Here is a 19,064-nt window from a genome sequence, read left to right as displayed (position 1 = left end):
CGAACTTCAGTCATCATTGTCAACAATTTCCCTCTTTTCTGTTGAAAAATTATCCTTGGAACTCCAAGGAGAAGTTGGACCATGGTCCTACATGGTTCCAAACAAAATTCCTGCTCATGAACACAAAGTGTCTCAATACCCCAAGCATAGTGCCAAATGCAGTAACTTCTTCATGCAGTCATGCAATAACTCCACTCCGCAGTGGCATTCACGAGAAACTTGCCTTCTGGACTGTTCTTGGCCTTCCTCCTCAGAATATACATTAAAAAAAAAATCTTCCAACATCTCTGATCATCAAGGCAAGGTCTATCCACATCGTCACCCAGGATAACACACTGTTCAGTATAGCTTGCGGCATAAAGCGGTAAAAAAAAAAAGCTCAAGGCATTTGGAAAATGCAAAGTTGACAGTGAATTGTAAGATCCTCTCCTTAAGCATTGCCCTCGTAAGAACAGGAATCACATGCCATTATAGAAAGGTGATAAAGTGGCAAAGGGAGGTGGAGAAAGGAATATATCCGCAGCAGAGGCCATGGAAAAAGAAAGTAAAAAGTGAGCCCCACGACATCACACACTACCACCTTGAAACTTGTAAACTATTTAGTGAGCCATTGATTTAAGCTTTTTCAGTCAATCTAAAACCAGGTTGTTCTCTTGGTTTTTAAGGGGAATTGGTAGTGTTGATCTTTTCGACTAGTTGTTTAGTGGAGTGAACACAGACAATTTGTTTCTTGCTGCTGACAATGGCGATCAAAGATTCTGAGCTTGGCAATTTGGTTGTGGCTTAAAGGCCTTGCTACATGCTGGACAGCTGCTGAGCCAAGTGACAGCCTTGTTTTATTTTATTTTTATTTTTTGTTGTGCTTATCACTCTTTTCATACACCATTTTCTTCACTCACTCACTCACTCAGGCCTCAGCCCCCACTCCTCCCTCCTCACTTGTCTCTTTCTTCTCTGCTCTTTGCTTTTTTGCCTCACAAGAGTGAAGAGAAGGAAGCAAAAAAGTAAAGGCGTTGATGTGCTCCTCCTTGCTCCTCCTCAGCTCGTAAGGGGTGTCAATCAAGAACTGCCTTCACATGGGTTCCTTCCCTTTAGGGTTCTAACTTTCTGGTTTCTCCTCCTCTTTGAGAATCTGTGGCTTCTTGTGGAGCAAGATGAGAGCTTTAGCAGTGCTCACGCTCCTACTGGTATTACTGAGTGGTAGCAGCTCTGTTTCAGCTGCTACACCTTCAAGTGAGTTCTCTTCTACTTTTTTTGTTCTTTATTTTGGTTATCTTCTATAATGCAGCTAAATTCTGGTTGTTTTGTTAGAAATTGTCACTGCGGCTGTGTCCAATGCGGCCTCTTCTATCTTGAAGAGGTTATGGTCACTGAAATCTACCACAAAGACAGGTGAAACGTGTTCAAGATCGCTGTTTTTTTGTTTCCTTTTGTACATTTATAACTTGATTTGTGTACCTGATTGCAGCAATCCCTAGCCACCGACCTTCGATGAAGTTCGAGAGCGGTTACACCGTGGATACGGTGTTTGACGGAAGTAAGCTGGGGATTGAACCATACTCAGTAGAGGTGACACAGAGTGGAGAGTTGCTGCTTCTTGATTCCGTCAACAGCAATGTATATCGGATCTCTCTGCCCTTGTCTAGATGTGAGCATTTTGTCTTCACAATGTTATGTGCCATAATCGAAATAGGCTTTTTGAAACTATACTCCATCATTTGCATGCATATATCTTGAGATATTGATTGAACAAAGCAGACATACCACATTTATAGAGGCCACAGTTTTATTTTAGCAATAGATTTGGTTAATATGAAGGGGAGGCAACAGTAAAGTTGCTGCCATATGAGTCGCGGAAACAACCTTTTGCAAAAATGCAAGGTAAGACTGAATACAATTGACTGAATGTGGTCTGACCTTTCTTCAGACCCTGTATTGGCATGAATTTCATGCACCCGACTCCTCTTAATATATTCGATTAATATGTACTTTTCCTTTTTCTTTTCAATAGCCAAGAATTAAAGAGCATGTTTATGTTTTTCTAGCTATTTACTCTAGCAAATTGAGGCCCATAAGGATTTCTTAATGCTTCAAGTAGACATTCAGTTCACTTTACGTGAAGGATTAGTTTTAAGTTTTATTTTTTTTACAGATGTACTAGATAAACTAACTAATTGTATTGAAAAAAAGTTGGATGGTAAGTACATGTTGAAAGGCGACTAATGGCTTCTATAGAGATGAATATTTCTACTAATGTAATTTTCATTGAGTTCGATGAAGGGATAAGATTCATGTGGCGATCTTAAATAGGTGAGACAAACACAGTTTGCTAATGATAGAAGTTCACTTTACTTCTTAATCTCTATTGGTAAATGAATTGAATTTTACCCTTCTAACTTGTGGTTATCTTAGTAGTTTTGCATAGAATAAGCTGGTTTTATGCAATACTTTAACCGTTTACATGTCATTGCCATTTAATGTTCTCGATACACAGATGATCGTAGTTAACTCTTGGGATATTGTTCTATTTGTGTAAAAGAAAAATATCCTCATGTTGATTTGGTTTGCTTGTGTATATGAAGATTATCTTTATCAATCTCATCTATTATTTTTTCAAAAATATTCAAACATTGTTTTCAAATGCAGATAGCAGACCTAAGCTTGTCGCTGGTTCTCCAGAAGGGTATGTTGGTTACGTTGACGGAAGGCCTCGGGAAGCAAGGCTGAACCATCCAAAGGGCATTACGGTTGATGAAAGAGGAAATATATACGTTGCAGATACGATGAACATGGCAATCAGGAAAATTAGTGACACTGGTAAGTGAAAAGACAAACAAATATGAAACAGCTTTGGTACATATAAGTTCTACTTAATATCTTCACAGCTCAATGAACCAAGGAAAAGAATGAAAACCTAAAGAGAAATTTTCTATTAATGAGAAATAACTTTCTCATTGAGGGGGAGTCATAGAGTTCATCTCTGATACATGTAAGTTCTAGGTTATACATGTGCTTGATAAAGAGTGATGGATTGTTGGCTAAACAAGAAATTGTTTTGATGCATTATGGATAATAGCATAATGCATCCATTAAGAGTTCTCAAATCTATCTAGCTTAAGTTAAAAAAAAAAAAAGAAAGCAGCTTGGTGCACAAAACTGCTGCCATTGCGGGGTCTCGAGGAAGGGTCTATTATATACAGCCTTATCCTGCATTACAAAATGTTATTTCTATGACTCGAACCTGTGACTACTAGGCAACATAGCAACAACTTTATCTATCTTAAGTTAAAGATTCATTTATTTAGAATAGGAGTGATATTTCACCTTGATCTATTCACAGAAACAACCGCAATTTTGGATTCTTGTTGGCGGTATGTTTCATGGAGCTTCCATGACTATGATGAATTTTTGAACTTCTACAGGGGTTACGACAATTGCTGGAGGAAAGTGGAGTAGAGGAGCACATTCAGACGGGGCAAGTGAAGATGCAAAGTTTTCTACTGATTTTGAAGTCGTTTACCTTGCAAGTAGTTGCTCGCTTCTGGTGGTAGACAGGGGACACCAAGCAATCAGGGAAATCCAGCTTAATGTCGACGACTGTGCATACCAATACGAAACTGGGTTTCCTCTTGGTACATTGTGACGACCTACTAGCTAGAATTCGATGGATGTTCTTATAGTTTCTGTTGTACTGAACAATATAAAGCTTAAAGAAACTACATGAACAAACAGTTACTTTCTGACAACTCATGTAAGCTCATTGTTTTTACTGCAATTATATAGGTATCGCAGTGTTGCTTGCTGCCGGTTTCTTTGGCTACATGCTAGCATTACTTCAACGTCGTGTGGGACTGATGATCTCATCAAAAGAGGTGAGTAATTTGTACTTGATACTTCAACAATCCATTTACTTCTACCGCATTCATGCAAATATTCTCCATATAGTTTTCCTTCTGTCATGGTTGTATTATTCTGGAGTATCGATAACTTCATGGCTCGATCCATAACTTCTCAGCCATTCGAGTAGTCTCCTTTGGTGATTTTCGATGCTGAAACACATTTAGATGATTGATCATGGACTGACAAATTTCTTCTCTGAACCACCCTCCCTGTTGAAATGGGTTTTATGATCCTTTCAGCTGATTTATTCATTTAGTAAATGATAAGAACTTAGAACAAATTTGCATCATAGCTTAATATGATTAACTTTACTGAATGTAAATAGGATCTTGTACAGGAACATCGAACAAATTTTATACATGAACACCAAACACCCCTCAAGACGATCGTACCTCCTTACCAGAGACAAATGGCATCCGTAAGGCCGCCACTCATGCCCACTGGAGAGGATGCAGAAAATGCACATGACGAAGGCCTCTTCACCTCCTCGTGGAAGTTAATATCTCGAACATGGTTGTCCTCGGTTGAAATCTTTGTTTCAATGTTCCCAATCTTCCGAAAGAAACCCAAACCCACACAGTATCTGCAGCAGCAACAGAGGGTAAACACTTGGTCAATGCCTGAGAGTTTTGTCATTCCAGATGATGAGATACCACCGCCAGTGGAGGCAAGAGCTCCAACTCCACGAAAGACATATGCATTCATGTCGAAAGAACCAGAAAAGATCCACCACATCGGCCACCCTCGAACTCGTACTAACGGGTGGAACACAGAGCCACGGCAGCAGGTACAGCAAGTTCATAAGCAGCAACAACTTCAGCAACACCAGCAGTACTCATCCAGGCCTCAGACTTACTATGAGCAGAGTTGTGAAACAACTAATGAGATTGTTTTTGGAGCAGTTCAAGAATTGGATAGCAAATGCCGGTCGGTGGAGATCAAGGCTGTGAATTATGGGGATCCAATCTATGAGCAATTTGGTATGCGATACCGAAATGGCTACATGTGGTATGGCAACTATTAAGTAGTCACTAAATTTCTGCCTTCATTTCGTTGAACAAGATTCAGCCAGCTTATATGTGGTCTCTTTCCTCTCTTACATGTCCATAGAATGAGGGAAGCACCAAGAGATCTAGAAACTTGGCAAATATTTGCATTATATTCTGCTTGTAAGAGTAATCTAAGTCCTTAACCAATATGGGTTTGTAAATTTGGCTCGATTTTATCTGTTGTCGATCTCTGTCTACCTTGATCTTGCTTTGTCCAAGAAGATCTAAGAAAATCCATTAGCTGGTATAAATGTGTTCCCCAAGAGTTTGGACTCACTGACTTTGTGGCTGATAAAGTGTGTTAGTACAAACTTCAAGATGTAATTCTAATTTCTACACGTGCTCTCCCGATAAAGGTTTAAATTATAATTAACCAGGTCAGGTAATATCGAATCTGGGACGACTGATTTGGTCCTACAGAAATTTTTCACCATCATCAGGGTAAATCGGGGAAGTGCAATGGAGGTCTATCATAACAGTCAGCATTCTAAGGTTCATTATTCATTAAGAAGAAAAATTCTCAATGATACAACGCAGTTGAGTCTTGAACTCTAAATCCCTGATCTATTACTAGAGGACCTTGTTGAAAATAGAACGGAAATATTATAGGAAACATTAAATCCACCTTGCTCTGGAGAACATCTTGGAGAATTGAGCAGAGAAATACCAGATGGAGAATGCTTCTCGGTAATTCCAAAATCAAATCCCTCCTCTCTGTGAATAACAAACCTCTCCCTTTGATTTGCTTGGGCGCTTTATAAGGAGAATAATGGATATCACTTGCCACTCTCTCGGCTATGTGTGCCACTCACTTAGCAACGTGTGTAGTAACTACACATGCCCAAGCACACGTTTAACATTTCCTACTCGTCCAAGTCAATCCACAAAAGTCATTAAGTCACAAAGACTATAGAAGAATCAAGTCACAAAGACTATACAAGAACATTCATTTCATACATTAGGAAAAATGGTTTGTGCGACAGCAAGCATACCGAGCGATTGATGCAAAAAAGATTGTTCCACTTTACATAGTCGCTCTCTGAGCGATCAATACTAATAAAGTTGTTACACTTTACTTAGCCGCTCTTCCAAATAAATCAGAGGTACCCATATTTTGTCTTTATCCCAGATTAAATCATTTGCATCAAGTATGAATATCTCTAATCCCTCATAACAATAATTATGTTAAGAGCATGTTCCATATCTCTAATTAATATAATTATTCACAATCATAATTTGTGTACTCAACCAAAAATCTAATTGGTTGACCAATGAATAAATGTCAAAAATGTAAATCTATCTTAACCTTCCTTTGTAGCTAGAATCTATTCATCTAATCAGTCATTTTCCTAATTATGATTCATAGACCGAATCATCTATAGTTAATAGGTTGCATACTAAAGTAGCAGTCACTGATTAGAACTTCAAGTAAACAGCTAAATAGTCACTTAAAGTAAAACTGAGATTAACTTATAATCTCAAAGGTCTCACATAGTAGAGAAGCAGGGATCCATTTTCCTACTACCCTTATTGTCACAATAACACATGCGGTATGAATCACATGCTATGATATTATATTCTTTACTAAAAAGAACGCATGTTTTTCTCAAATTTAACATCATGCAAATTTTGATTTAGACATACTTAATGCATAATCCTAAATTAACATATGAATTTAAATCCGGCCTCCAGCAGGTTCAGTAAATGGTGGGTTCATTTACTTCGATTATTATTAACATATAAATGATCTCATCTTGACACAATTATCAAGACGACTTTAACTTATAGGTATGTCTCTATTCATAGTTACATAAGTCGTCCCATAAGTAACGGTTTTACCTCTATTTTTACTTAAAAACAGAGATGTTTGTCTATATGAGTGAGTCAATCTCAAACTGTCAACATGCTCCCCGAGACTTTATCCAAATGTAACAAAGACATTTACATTGAACAAATCATGAAATTTCATATTTTCAATTGTCTTTACAAAGTATTACATTTTACAAAGTTTCAAAGACTTCACATATCCTTGAAATAACTCTTTAGTCAATGACTTAGTGGTTTATAAACATATCACGTGTAGGAACATATTCAAGAATTATTTTTTTCTTGTCAACAATATTCCTTACAAAATTATACTTAATTTCTACATATTTGTCTTTGCTGTGATATTTGGGATCCTTGAAAAAAGATATAGTAGTTTGACTATCACAGTATACTATAACAAGACTCCCACGTTATCAGAAATCTTCAGATACTTCAGAAACTTTCTCAACAAAACTACTTCTTGCACAGCCACTGCACATGACACATACTCAGCTTTCATTGTCGACAACGCTACACGAGCATGTTTCTTGTTGTTCCATGAGATGACGCCACCATTCAGTAAAAAGGTATAGCTAGATGTGGATTTTCTGTCATCAAGGTCTCTTGCCCAATCTATATCTGTGTAGCCCTTCAGACTCATCTCAGATCCTTGGAAACAAAGACAATAATTTGTTGTCCCTTTAAGATATTTGAATATTCTCTTTGCCACTTTCCAATGTCTTGATCCTGGGTTAGACTAAAAATGGCTAACTAAGCCAACAACATAGCTTATATCAGGACAAGTACACAATATAGTATACATCAAACTACCAATGACACTAGTATATGATTTTTTCTTCATTTCGGCTATCTCTTCATGAATCTTGGGATATATACTTTTGCTCATAACAGTACCTCTCGCTAAGGTGTCTATTTAATATTGTAGTTTGACATATTAAAGTGTTGTATCATTTTAGTAATATAAGTCTCTTGAGACAAATCCAAAAGTCTTTTCAATCGATCTCTAATAATCTTTACTCCTAAGATGTACTTAGCTTCTCCCATATCTATTATGTCAAATTGTGATAAAAGTCATGATTTGACTTTTATCATAAACTTCATGTCATTTCTAGCTATTACATATTACCAACATATAATAATAAGATGACCAACTTTCCTTTCTTATTTCTTAGGTAAACACAATGATAACCATAAGATAAAATGACTTCATTAAATCTTACGCTCCATTGTCTTGACGCTTGCTTTAGCCTATATATAGTCTTTTTAAGTTTACATACTTTATTCTCTTGGCCTTTAGTAATATAACCTTTTGGCTGCGCCTTATAGATTTTCTCATCAATATTACCATTAAGGAAAACCATTTTTATATCCATTTGATGTAATTTTAGGTCATAATGTGTCACTATAGCTAAGATGACACGTATTGACACAAATTTCACAACAGGGAAAATATCTCTTTAAAATCAATACCCTCCATTTGGGTATATCCTTTTGTAACAAGTCGAGCTTTGTATCGATTAATCAATCTATCTTCTTTCCTTTTTATTTTAAGAATTTACTTATTCCCAATATCCCTTCGGCCTGGAGGAAGATCGACTAAATCCCAAACTTGATTCTTTCTCATAAACTTTATTTCTTCATCCATTGTAATTTTTCATTTTTCTCTAAGAGAGCATCTCAATGCTTCCTCAACCGTTCGAGGTTCATTATTGTCAACTGGAAAATCATTAATGCCTCATTCAATGTCAAACCTTGTCTGAGAAATAATATTACGACTACTTCTTCGTAGGTCGAGCTGTTGAGAAATCATCTTATTAATTGATAAATCACTCCCACTAGTTTGATTAGATTCGTGCATCTCTTGTGATACCTGATTTGTTCATAAAGGAACATTATCCTCTTCCTCTATTGCAAATAAAGGAATTGTCTTATCAACTTCACCTTTGTTGGGAACTCAATTTCGAGAAAAGTAGTATCTCTTGACTCTATTTTAGAGATAGTTTCATCTTGTTGCTCACCAATGGAGACATAACTCTTAGAAGTATCAGAATACCTTATAAAGATACACTTCTTATCTCTGGGTCTTAATTTTTTATATTTGTGAGTTTTATCATAAACATAAGCAGATAACCTCTAGGTATCAGATTACTTAAATTTGGTCTTTTGTCTATCCAACGTTCATATAGAGTAGATGAAACAAATTTAGAAGGTACTCGGTTAAGTATATAAGTTGCAGCTAATAATACATCTCCCGAATAGAAAATTGGCAAATTGGCTTTAGTCATCATAGACCTAACCATATCTAGAAGAGTTCGATTTCTTCTTTCAGTAATCCTATTTTGCTGTGGAGTTCCAGGGATAGTTAGTTGTCTAATAATCCTTTTATCATTACACATTGTCTTGAACTGATTAGACAAATATTCACCCTTACGGTTAGTGCGTAAGATTTTAACCTTACATTCCAATTGATTCTCAATTTCGTTCAAATAATGTTTGAAGTAATTTAATATTTCAAATTTATGAGAAATCAAATATATATGACTGAAACGTATGAAGTCATTAATAAATGTAATGAAATAGGAACCTCCATGTCTAGCGTTCACATTCATTAAACCATAAATATCTGAATAAATTAATTGCAATGGTGATTCAGCCCTAATAATATTACCAAATGGTTTTCTAGTTACTTTTCTAGCAAGACAATGTTCACATATATACAAGTTAATCTAGCATGCGTGTCTAATAGACTCTCTTTAGCTAATCTATTTATTTGTTCTTATCCAATATGTCCTAGTCTAGTAAGTCAAACTTCATCATTAATGTCAACATCACTAGTAAGAGCATTACTTGAAAAACAATAATTAATATCCTGTTCTACATCAAGAACCATGAAACTATTTATTACATAACCACATCAAATTAACACAGAATTAATATAAAATTCTACACATTAACTGAAAAAATTTATACAATAACCCAAATCAAGAAGACTAATAACAGAAATCAGATTTCGCCGGAATCTCAGGAGCATATAGGACATCATGTAGAAACAAGGTATGTTCATCACGTAGGTTGAGTTGCAAGTGCTAACTCCTTTGACTTCAATCGTTACATTATTTTTCACATATATCCATTTGTTGTCAGTTGGTACCCTGACGATACTTCACATATGTAGCTCGATCACGAGCTACATAGTTCTTTGCTCCTTAATTTATAATCCACAAAGGATAAGAATTAGCTAACAACACTGAACTAGCAACATAATGCTCATGAAAAAAAGTTAAACATGGATCTACCTTTTTCGGCTTAGTACAATCCCGAGCAAAGTGAACCTTCTTGCCACAGTTATAGCAAGTCAGCTTGTTTTTAGGTTTCTTTCCAAACGTCTTTCCTTTCTTCTTGATTGGGTCTTGCCCAGTAGCAACATCAACTTCTTTTCCCTTTTCTTTTCCTTTCTTAAACCATCTTTTTTATTCTTGAATCCATAACTTTCAGCTATAAAAGCTTGACCAGATATCCTTGCAGATTCTATTTGCTCCGTCTCCAATTTAACATGGTGTGAGACATCAGCGAAAGTCTTGATATTTTTGAGTCAAATTCTATTTTATCAATTCTCAAAAATCAAGAAGGGAAAAGATAACTGCTTCAACCTGTTGTTCATCAGTCAACTCATGACTAACAATCTTTAGCTCTCGAAGCATATTAGTCATTTCCCTCAAACGTTGGGCTATGGTACCATTTAGATGCTTTTTGTAGCTGTTAAACTTTATTGTCAACTGATGAAGCTTACATAAACTAACTCCATTGTACTTCTCTCTAAGAGCTACCTAAACAACATGACCGGATGGAAATGACTCATATATACTCATAGACCAGGTCATCTATAATTGAATTAATCAATATACTCTTACCCGTAGAGTCCTTTTTTTTCCATGCTTTATAGACATCAAGATCACGTTTATATTGTGTCGTAGAACCATCTACAAGTTCTTCCATAAACCGATGAACAGTCTCTAGAACTTCTTATTTCTCAAGAAACATATTTTATCTTGAGGTGCTAGATTTTATAATTATCCCCATTAAGTTTCTCTCGCTTATTGAGTACAGCTATGATGTTTTTAGTTGTCATAATCTAATATAAATAAACACATTATTTAGTATTCAGTATAATTCATATGCATACAATTTATAATTGACTCAATGTTAATTTGAGTTGATGTACAAAATCAAGTAGTAACTACGTTTCCACTCATCATTCATATGCCCAATAAAATCAACATTGATAAATAGATAAATACTATTACACACATCCTAACAAATGAACTAATCATAAAATGAACAAATTATTTTCAAGTTTGTTAACACATAACATAACTTTTTATAAAATAACTTTGTCCATACATAACAATATAAACTATAACATGACTCATATAAACTAAACGGGCTTATTATTATTTGTAAATAACGACAGTAACTACAACAAAACTCTAATAAAATAAATAAGCTAACACCACTCCCACTAGGACAAATACTAGGTGGCCAATATTATTCCTTTCAACCTAGACTCGTTTGGGACAATCTCAGGTAAAACAACTTAAGAATTCTCCATTTAGTTCATATTTAGATCCTTTTCTGGATCCTCCTCAACCTTTTCAGGGTCTTCTTCATCCACATGGTGAAGTAGCTCCACACACAAATCTTCATATGAGATACGCCCTTCAAGAGCCCTCATAAATGGTGTGTTACCACCTGGGATATTCCGACACTGATTGAACTAATGCTGAGATCCTATAATTATCTAGGATCGAAAATTCTTCCTGTTCGAATTTCCAAAACAACTGATCAAGTCATCCAATATGTTCTTGAATTTCATGAACTGAGTCAAACTCTATCTCCTCAATATGTTCCTGTAGCTCATTCTGTCGCACATCGAGACGAGTCATCTGTATATTATCCATGACATCTGGAATTGAAAAATAATAATGTCAGTATAAAATCGACAAATCAGTAATAAAATCGGTTCATTTCAATTCACACATATGCATAGAAAAATATATAAAATCCAAAGTAAATAAAAAAATATTAATTTTCTTTATCTGAGGAGTTCCAATGGACTAATACTCTGGATCGGTCGATTGGGGAATCGAACCCTAAACTTAGTCCATTATCCTCATTAGAATTAATCCAATTAGACAAAGATGTCTTATCTATGTTATTATTGTTTAAAACTAAACTCATTTAAGTCAATTAGACTTATTGATCAAATCTAAGTTCACTTGATTAAACATATATCCATTAGATTAAGTCTGGCCTATTATAATAAATCTAATTTATTTAATCAAATTTGACCCATTAGAATAAAATTGATCATTTGATTAAATCTGGTCCAAGCTCAATTAATTGTCCAACTAGATTTGATTGGACCATTCTGATCTGATTCAAATTACCAAGCCTATTTGAGTTTGAACCCAGTCTAGCTCAAGTAAACCAGTTTGGTTCAAGTGAACCCAGAAAAAATATTCATTTTTGGAATATCAACATGCATAAAAAACTCTTTTTTCTGCCATCGTGTTGGTTTTTTATTTCGCATGTGAGATTCAAATCTCATCGTTTTTTTTAATTTCTGTTTGATTTAATTAAATCAATTTTTTTCGCTAATAGAGACTGTTTAATCAATTAAAACAATCGATTAAACAAACTCTCTCTTCTTCTCTTTACACAGTGTTTCCATCGCACGCTGCGCACCTCTACCACGATGAGTGCGACAGCCGGAGCGGCTATGGAACACCGGCCTCCCAACAAAGTTGCTAGCGCTCTCCAGCTATAAAAGTTGATCGCTAGCCACCCTACGTGGTAGCCGACGCCCGCAACGGGCAGTCATGGGTGCGTCGCAGCCACAAGCACATCGTCGGTTACAGTCGCCGGCTACCTTCCGGCCACAGCATCTCGCCGTACTGTTCAGTACCATGGGATGCGTGGAAAACGTGATAAATTCATGATTTTCCTTCGTACAAGATTTCTTCCATTCTAACGCTCTGATACCATGACACCTTGCCCTCGGGGGCTAAAAGGTTTAAACTAAGTTCGCCACTAGGATGTTAACCCTATCTCGGACGAGTTGTGTGGGTTTTGTCGAGTGACGTAGCATAAATTATTGATTTCTTTGATTCATGAATGTTGAAAATAATTTTTTAAAAACCTATCAATTCAGTAGAATATCAAGAAAATAGACATTTAAAACTCATCAGCTTGAGAAAAGGAATACCGATGAAAAAAAAATAATTATCCAAAAAATCAACTAAATAATGATTTAAATAGTCTCAAAATTCTAATTTTGCAAAAGACAAAAATAACCTCTAAAAGATAAATAAAGGATTAAACTCCTTCGAATTCTCTAAAAAAAATTAAATGATATTTTTATCTAAAATTGGATTGTACATCTAATGATAAATATAGATCTCTGGACAAGTTTCGATTTGATATATTAAAAATTTTATAATCTAAGTTAAAAATTATGACCTCTCAAATTTATACTCATCGAGCCATGTGTTAGTCTATGGGGTGGGTTATTAAGCTTAAAGATCCAATAAGTAACTTCAAGTTTATAGACTAGTTGTACTAGTTTACCTGTGATCCACATAAGCTTTAGATAATATACCAAATAAGTTTTAGGGTTATATTTAATAAATTATTTTCCAACAATCCCATCTAATGCGGATATAGCTTAGGGACTTATGAGGAATTAGAAGAAAAGGGAGAGACATTTTAGTTATTCTATTATTAGGGCATTAAGAGGAGGAAGAAGCAATGTGGCAAGGCTTCGTGTTCGGGCTGGTGGTTGCCCATGTTGCCTCCGCGTCCCTCTCACCGTCGGTCGTCGTCTCTCACGTACGATCATGCAGTCGTCCCTCTCCTCTCCCTCTCTCCTCAGCCACCAAGGCCGCCAAGAGGAATCAAGAAGGGAGCTTCTTCTCCCTCTCTCGCCGCCACCCTCGAGCGGCGGCCGTTGGTGACGACTACCTCCGAGTTGTCTCCTTCCTTCCCCATGACAACGACGTTGGATTCGCGCCTCCACTACCGCCGAGCACGTATGGTTGTTTCCCCTTCTTCACACCGTCTCCCTCGGCACCTCCCCCGACCTTCACCATGTCAATGCCGCACAGAGGCATTGTCGTCGTCTGCCCCACGCCGATGCACACCTCTATCGCCTCGCCACCTCCTCAGCCAAGGAGGTTACCCAGGGGCGGATTCAGAGATCATTTTTAACGAGGGCTAAGAGAATTTTTTTTTTTTACAATGTTTGAGTCCGTGGACCACCCTCATGGAATCGAACAAGTACCTCGCTTGCTCCACTAACCCACCGTGACTCCAAGCACATAGAACAACAACAAATGTAACTTCATTAGGTTTTACGACCTCCATCTCCATCTGGTCAAATAGTTCCAAGGCCTTGGCAGCATACTCATTCACTGCATGTCATCCGATCATCGCTGCCCATGAGAATACATCCTTCGGCACTAATGCGTCAAAAACTTCAACTGCACTATTCATGCATCCACATTTGGTGTACATGTCTATGAGTGTGGTTCCAATTATTGAGTCCACATTCATCTTTTTTTTTCCTCTAACTATGAATTAATCTACCTTGCTCAAGAGCTCCCATCTGTGAGCAGACAGGAAGCTCACTATTGTGGCACAATTTGGCATCACATGTAGTCTCCTCAGTCTTTCAAACAGAGCCAATGCCTGAGACGAGCAATCTCCTTGGGCATAAGTAGTGGTCATCGCACTCCATGATACAGCATTCCTAGACGACATTTTGTCGAACAGTTTTTGGGACATGTCCAGCTGGCAACATCTCCCATAGGCAGATATCAGAGTATTCCAGGAATCCACGTTTCGTTTGGTCATCTCATCGAACAGTTGCCTTGTAAAGTGATGTCATCGGACTTTGCATAACCATGAATCATGGTGTTCCAGGAGATTATTCCCTGTCGGGGCATATCGTCGAACATGACTCGTGCATGATCGAGAAGTCCACAATTCACGTATCCTGAGAGCAAGCAATTCCACGAGGTAGCATCGTGCATCATGCATCGTGCAAGTCTCGAACAACCACACTATCACCCTTCTCCTGGGTCTGCTCTTCCCCATTTCTGTCTATTTATCAAACGCCTCACACCTAAATGGACTCAAGACTCCTCCTTGGCTCCTCCTTCTTCAGCAGATCTAGGCGAGGGCTTCAGCCCACTCCAGCCCTCGCCTAGATCCACCCCTGGTTACCGTCAAGCAGCGCCATCTTCTCCCTGTCCATACGCCACAGCCTCGCCCGCTAGCAGTCGCCAGGCACCGCGACCATGCCTGCCAATGCCTCCTTCAAGTCCTCACGCCCCCGCTGCCACACTGCCTCCTCAGCCAGACACTACTTGCATTTCTTTATTTGTCGTTGGTACGATCGACTATACCAACGCAAGATCAACCCCAGGCTGCATCTGATTCCCATCATCGTAGCCGGCCATCGAGCCACTACCGTCCACCATTGTCATAGACGACCTCTGATCCACACCGTCGCACATTTCTGACATCGATTTGATATCCTATCCACGTTGACGTGTGTTTTCGACACTGATCTAGCCTTTGGACTGCCGCTGTGTTCCAGCCATCGAGTCATTATTGTTTTCTGGCCTTCAAGTCGCGGTTGTATTTTGGACTATGTGCTTTGTGTGTAGCCTTCTTATTGTTGTTATTTCTCGGCCTGCGTGCTGAGATCATATTCCAACATATGTGTCGATGTTTTATTCCGATCTGTGTGCCAATGTCATATCTTAACCTGCATGTCGAAGTCATATCCCGGCCTGCGTGTCATATCATATCCCGACTTGTATGCCAAGGTTGCATCTGATTTCATGCCACCACGTCCGGCTCCGTGTCATCAAATCCAGCTCTTCATCCTACTCGGAGTCATCTGTTCTTCCGGGTCACAACAACTTGAGTAGCGTCCTGACTACCTCACTGATCTACTTGAGGGCGCCCCCAGGCCAAGATACATCTTTCATTTATATTCTATATCATTTCGTTATTTTATGTCTTAGTCTATTACTTATATATTTATTAGATCTGCCTCGAGTATCGGGGTACCAAGGACCGGGGTGACCCGGTCGCTGGCTACAGGTAGCGTTGACCAGAAGACTTCTGACGACTTGGTCAACATAGAAGCCATCTCAGCATACCCCCCCCCTCTGGGACGTCGCGATTCAGTCAATTTCTATTCACCACATCCCGCGGTCCGTCTGACTCAGATTTCGGATATGATCACCATCCAAATGTCTATAGCCAATGATATAGTGATAAGTGTTGGATCAAAAAGAATTTAGATATCTCCACAACAGTATGATATTGTCCACTTTGGGTCTAAGCCCTCATGGTTTTTCTTTTGGGCTCTACCCAAAAGGTCTTATTCCAATGGAAATATTTTTTCTCTTATAAACTTATGATCTTTCCCATGTACTTTCAATGTGGGACTTGTTGGTTAGTCCTAGGAAAACGTACCGGTTTTACTATATAAAATTTTTTGTACAAGTGTCGAACCTTTCCTTAAATAACCTATTGTGTTCTTTAGAAGTTAAATTAGGAATCGCAGATGGAACTTAACATCATTGATTCCAAATTTAACTTATCTGTTCTTAATGGTTTAGATTTGAATCACAAGCGAAACTTAACACTATTGATTCAAATCTACCTAAGTTATTAATTCCATAAATATTAATTTCCAAAATTGGCTTCCAGGACTGCATGGCGAGGCACATGACCTTCTTGGATATGGGTGTTGGATTCTTCGAGCCGCGAAAACCGCTTTTTCGCGTCGCGGAAACCCCAAAGGACCCAAAGCCGTAGATCCGTGCAAAGATTCGTGTAAAAATTCGAAAAAAACTATTTCTTGTACGAGTTCAAAAACTGATCTACTACTTATATCTATGAGGAAAAAGTGTTTACCCTTGATGCGATGCCCTTCGCATTCCCGCTCGTCCAAATGATGCCGGATCTCAAGACCGTCAAGCGCCGGTCCTCTAGAAGTATCCACACGGACACACTAGATGGAGATGACTAAAAACCAAGGTGTGCTAGCACCTATGTGGTTCGGCCAAGGGAGGAGAGGGAGAGGGAGAGCTTGAGAGGGAGAAGGAGGAAGATGATGCCACACATCACATGAATGAAAAATCAAATTCACATCCAAAAACCAAGTGGCCGGCCACATTTCAAAATGTACATTAATTGCATTAATTGCAATTAATATGAAACCATAAAATCACATTAATTGCATTAATTGCAATTAATATGAAACCATTAAGAGAGTGGCTTTGTCACTTCCATGAGGTGGCACCCATGATGATGTGGAACATCATTATTGGTCCACCTAATGCCAACTCACCAATGAGGTGGCAAAAGGTCAAGTCAAAATTGACCTTTGGTCTTCCTTCTCAAGTCAAGTCAAACTTGACTCAATCTCTACCATGGTGGATCTAATCCAACCATTTGATTTGAGCCAACTTAATATAATGAATCTAATTCATTAAATTAAATTGATTCAATGAGTCAAAATCTAAATTAGACTCATTTAACACATGAATCAACTTGAGTCGAACTCAAGTTAGCCCAATTAGGATTACTCTTAATCCAATTTGATTCATCAAATGAATCTAATCCTCTTGGTTCATCATATGAACCTAATCTCCACCTAATTGTCCTAAGTGTGTGACCCTATAGGTTCTTGTAACGTTGGCAATGCCCTAAACCCATTTAGGAGCATAAGTAATGACCGGTATCTAGCAACACATCATTACTACCCAAGTTACAAGAATGTCGAGATCCGACATCACCTTGTGACTACCAATTGTGACTACTCACAAAATAATGACAAGTGTCCTTCTATCCTAGACATCTAGATTGATCAATGTGAGGCATAGACCGTGTCATCCTCTAATCAATCTAAATCTTGAACTCCAAGTAGACTCACTCGATCAAATGAGCTCAACATCTAATGTTGACTCATTTGGGTATGGTCATGCGCTTAGTGGTCTCACTCTATCAAGAATAGCGATGTCGCTCCCGTCATATGGGAGGGATAGATCCCATCTACATCACTCACATCCCTCTGCATAATTCGTTACATACCCAGTAATCGCCTTTATAGTCCACCCAGTTACGGGTGACGTTTGTGAAACTAAAGTACATAACTCCTTATGTAGGGATCCATGGTGACTTCAGGTCTAAGGACTAATAGTCATACTAATAGCCACATGAGAAAGTATATGACACTCATATAACGATCCATGATACTTTCTCATGGCGGGTCATTCAGTATACATTCTCTAATATATACCCATGTGTCAACTTGATATCTCCATATCCATGACTTGTGAGATCAAGTCATCGAGTTGACCTACATGCTAGTCTTATTGCATTAACATCGTCCCTGAATGTTAATACTCGACTAGGAATGATTAAGAGTAGTGTTCCCTATATCATCTCACTATCGATTCAACCAATCGATTGATATAGGTAAGAACGCTCTACTCAAGGACGTTACTATACTTAGTTTATTTGGCACTAAAACAAATAAGCATAATAACCAAACTATTGCCTTTATTAATATAAGAATATGATATACATGAGTCCATACAATCATCAAATGATTGGCTCTAGGGCTCTAACTAACAATCTCCCACTAGCACTAGTGCCAATCAGTATAGCCTCTAAGGCCTAAAGACCTAGTGTGACCGTCATGCTTCCTCTGTGCCAAAGCCTTGGTCAAGGGATCTGCGATGTTAGCCTCTGTAGGTACTCTGCAAATCTTCACATCTCCTCTATCGATAATCTCTCGAATGAGATGGAAGCGCCGTAGTATGTGCTTGGTCCGCTGGTGTGAGCGAGGTTCCTTTGCCTGTGCTATAGCTCCATTGTTGTCACAATAGAGCTCAACTGGGTCAGCGATGCTAGGAACCACCCCAAGTTCAGTGATGAACTTGCGGATCCAAACTGCCTCCTTTGCTGCCTCTGATGCAGCAATATACTCGGCTTCTGTTGTAGAATCAGCTACTGTATCCTGCTTCGAACTCTTCCAGCTGACAGCACCACCATTTAAGCAAAACACGAACCTCGATTGCGATCGGTAATCATCCCGATCGGTCTGGAAGTGGCATCACCGTAACCCTTTACAGTTAGCTCATCATTGCCTCCATATATCAAGAAATATTCTTTAGTCCTTCGTAAGTACTTAAGAATATTCTT

General features: G+C 38.1%; 1 protein-coding gene across 2 annotated transcripts; it reads left to right on the top strand.

Annotated features, from left to right (window-relative positions):
- The first annotated feature begins 630 nt into the window (after nt 1-630).
- LOC122030137 lies at nt 631-5,123 on the top strand. Of its 2 annotated transcripts, none has more exons than XM_042589299.1 (7): nt 631-1,233; nt 1,312-1,392; nt 1,469-1,648; nt 2,647-2,817; nt 3,423-3,632; nt 3,784-3,872; nt 4,226-5,123. In XM_042589299.1, exons 1-7 carry the CDS (start codon nt 1,155-1,157, stop codon nt 4,922-4,924), a joined length of 1,509 nt encoding a protein of 502 aa, XP_042445233.1. In that variant the 5' UTR covers nt 631-1,154; the 3' UTR covers nt 4,925-5,123. The 2 variants fall into 2 exon arrangements, with proteins under 2 accessions (XP_042445233.1, XP_042445234.1); XM_042589300.1 differs by having other exon boundaries at nt 635-1,233; nt 4,238-5,123.
- The last annotated feature ends 13,941 nt before the right edge of the window (nt 5,124-19,064 follow it).

Source organism: Zingiber officinale, chromosome 10B (genome assembly GCF_018446385.1).
Source record: "Zingiber officinale cultivar Zhangliang chromosome 10B, Zo_v1.1, whole genome shotgun sequence".
NCBI classification, from domain to species: domain Eukaryota; kingdom Viridiplantae; phylum Streptophyta; class Magnoliopsida; order Zingiberales; family Zingiberaceae; genus Zingiber; species Zingiber officinale.
Note: the sequence above shows the minus strand (reverse complement) of the source record. Positions and strands in the feature narration are given on the sequence as shown.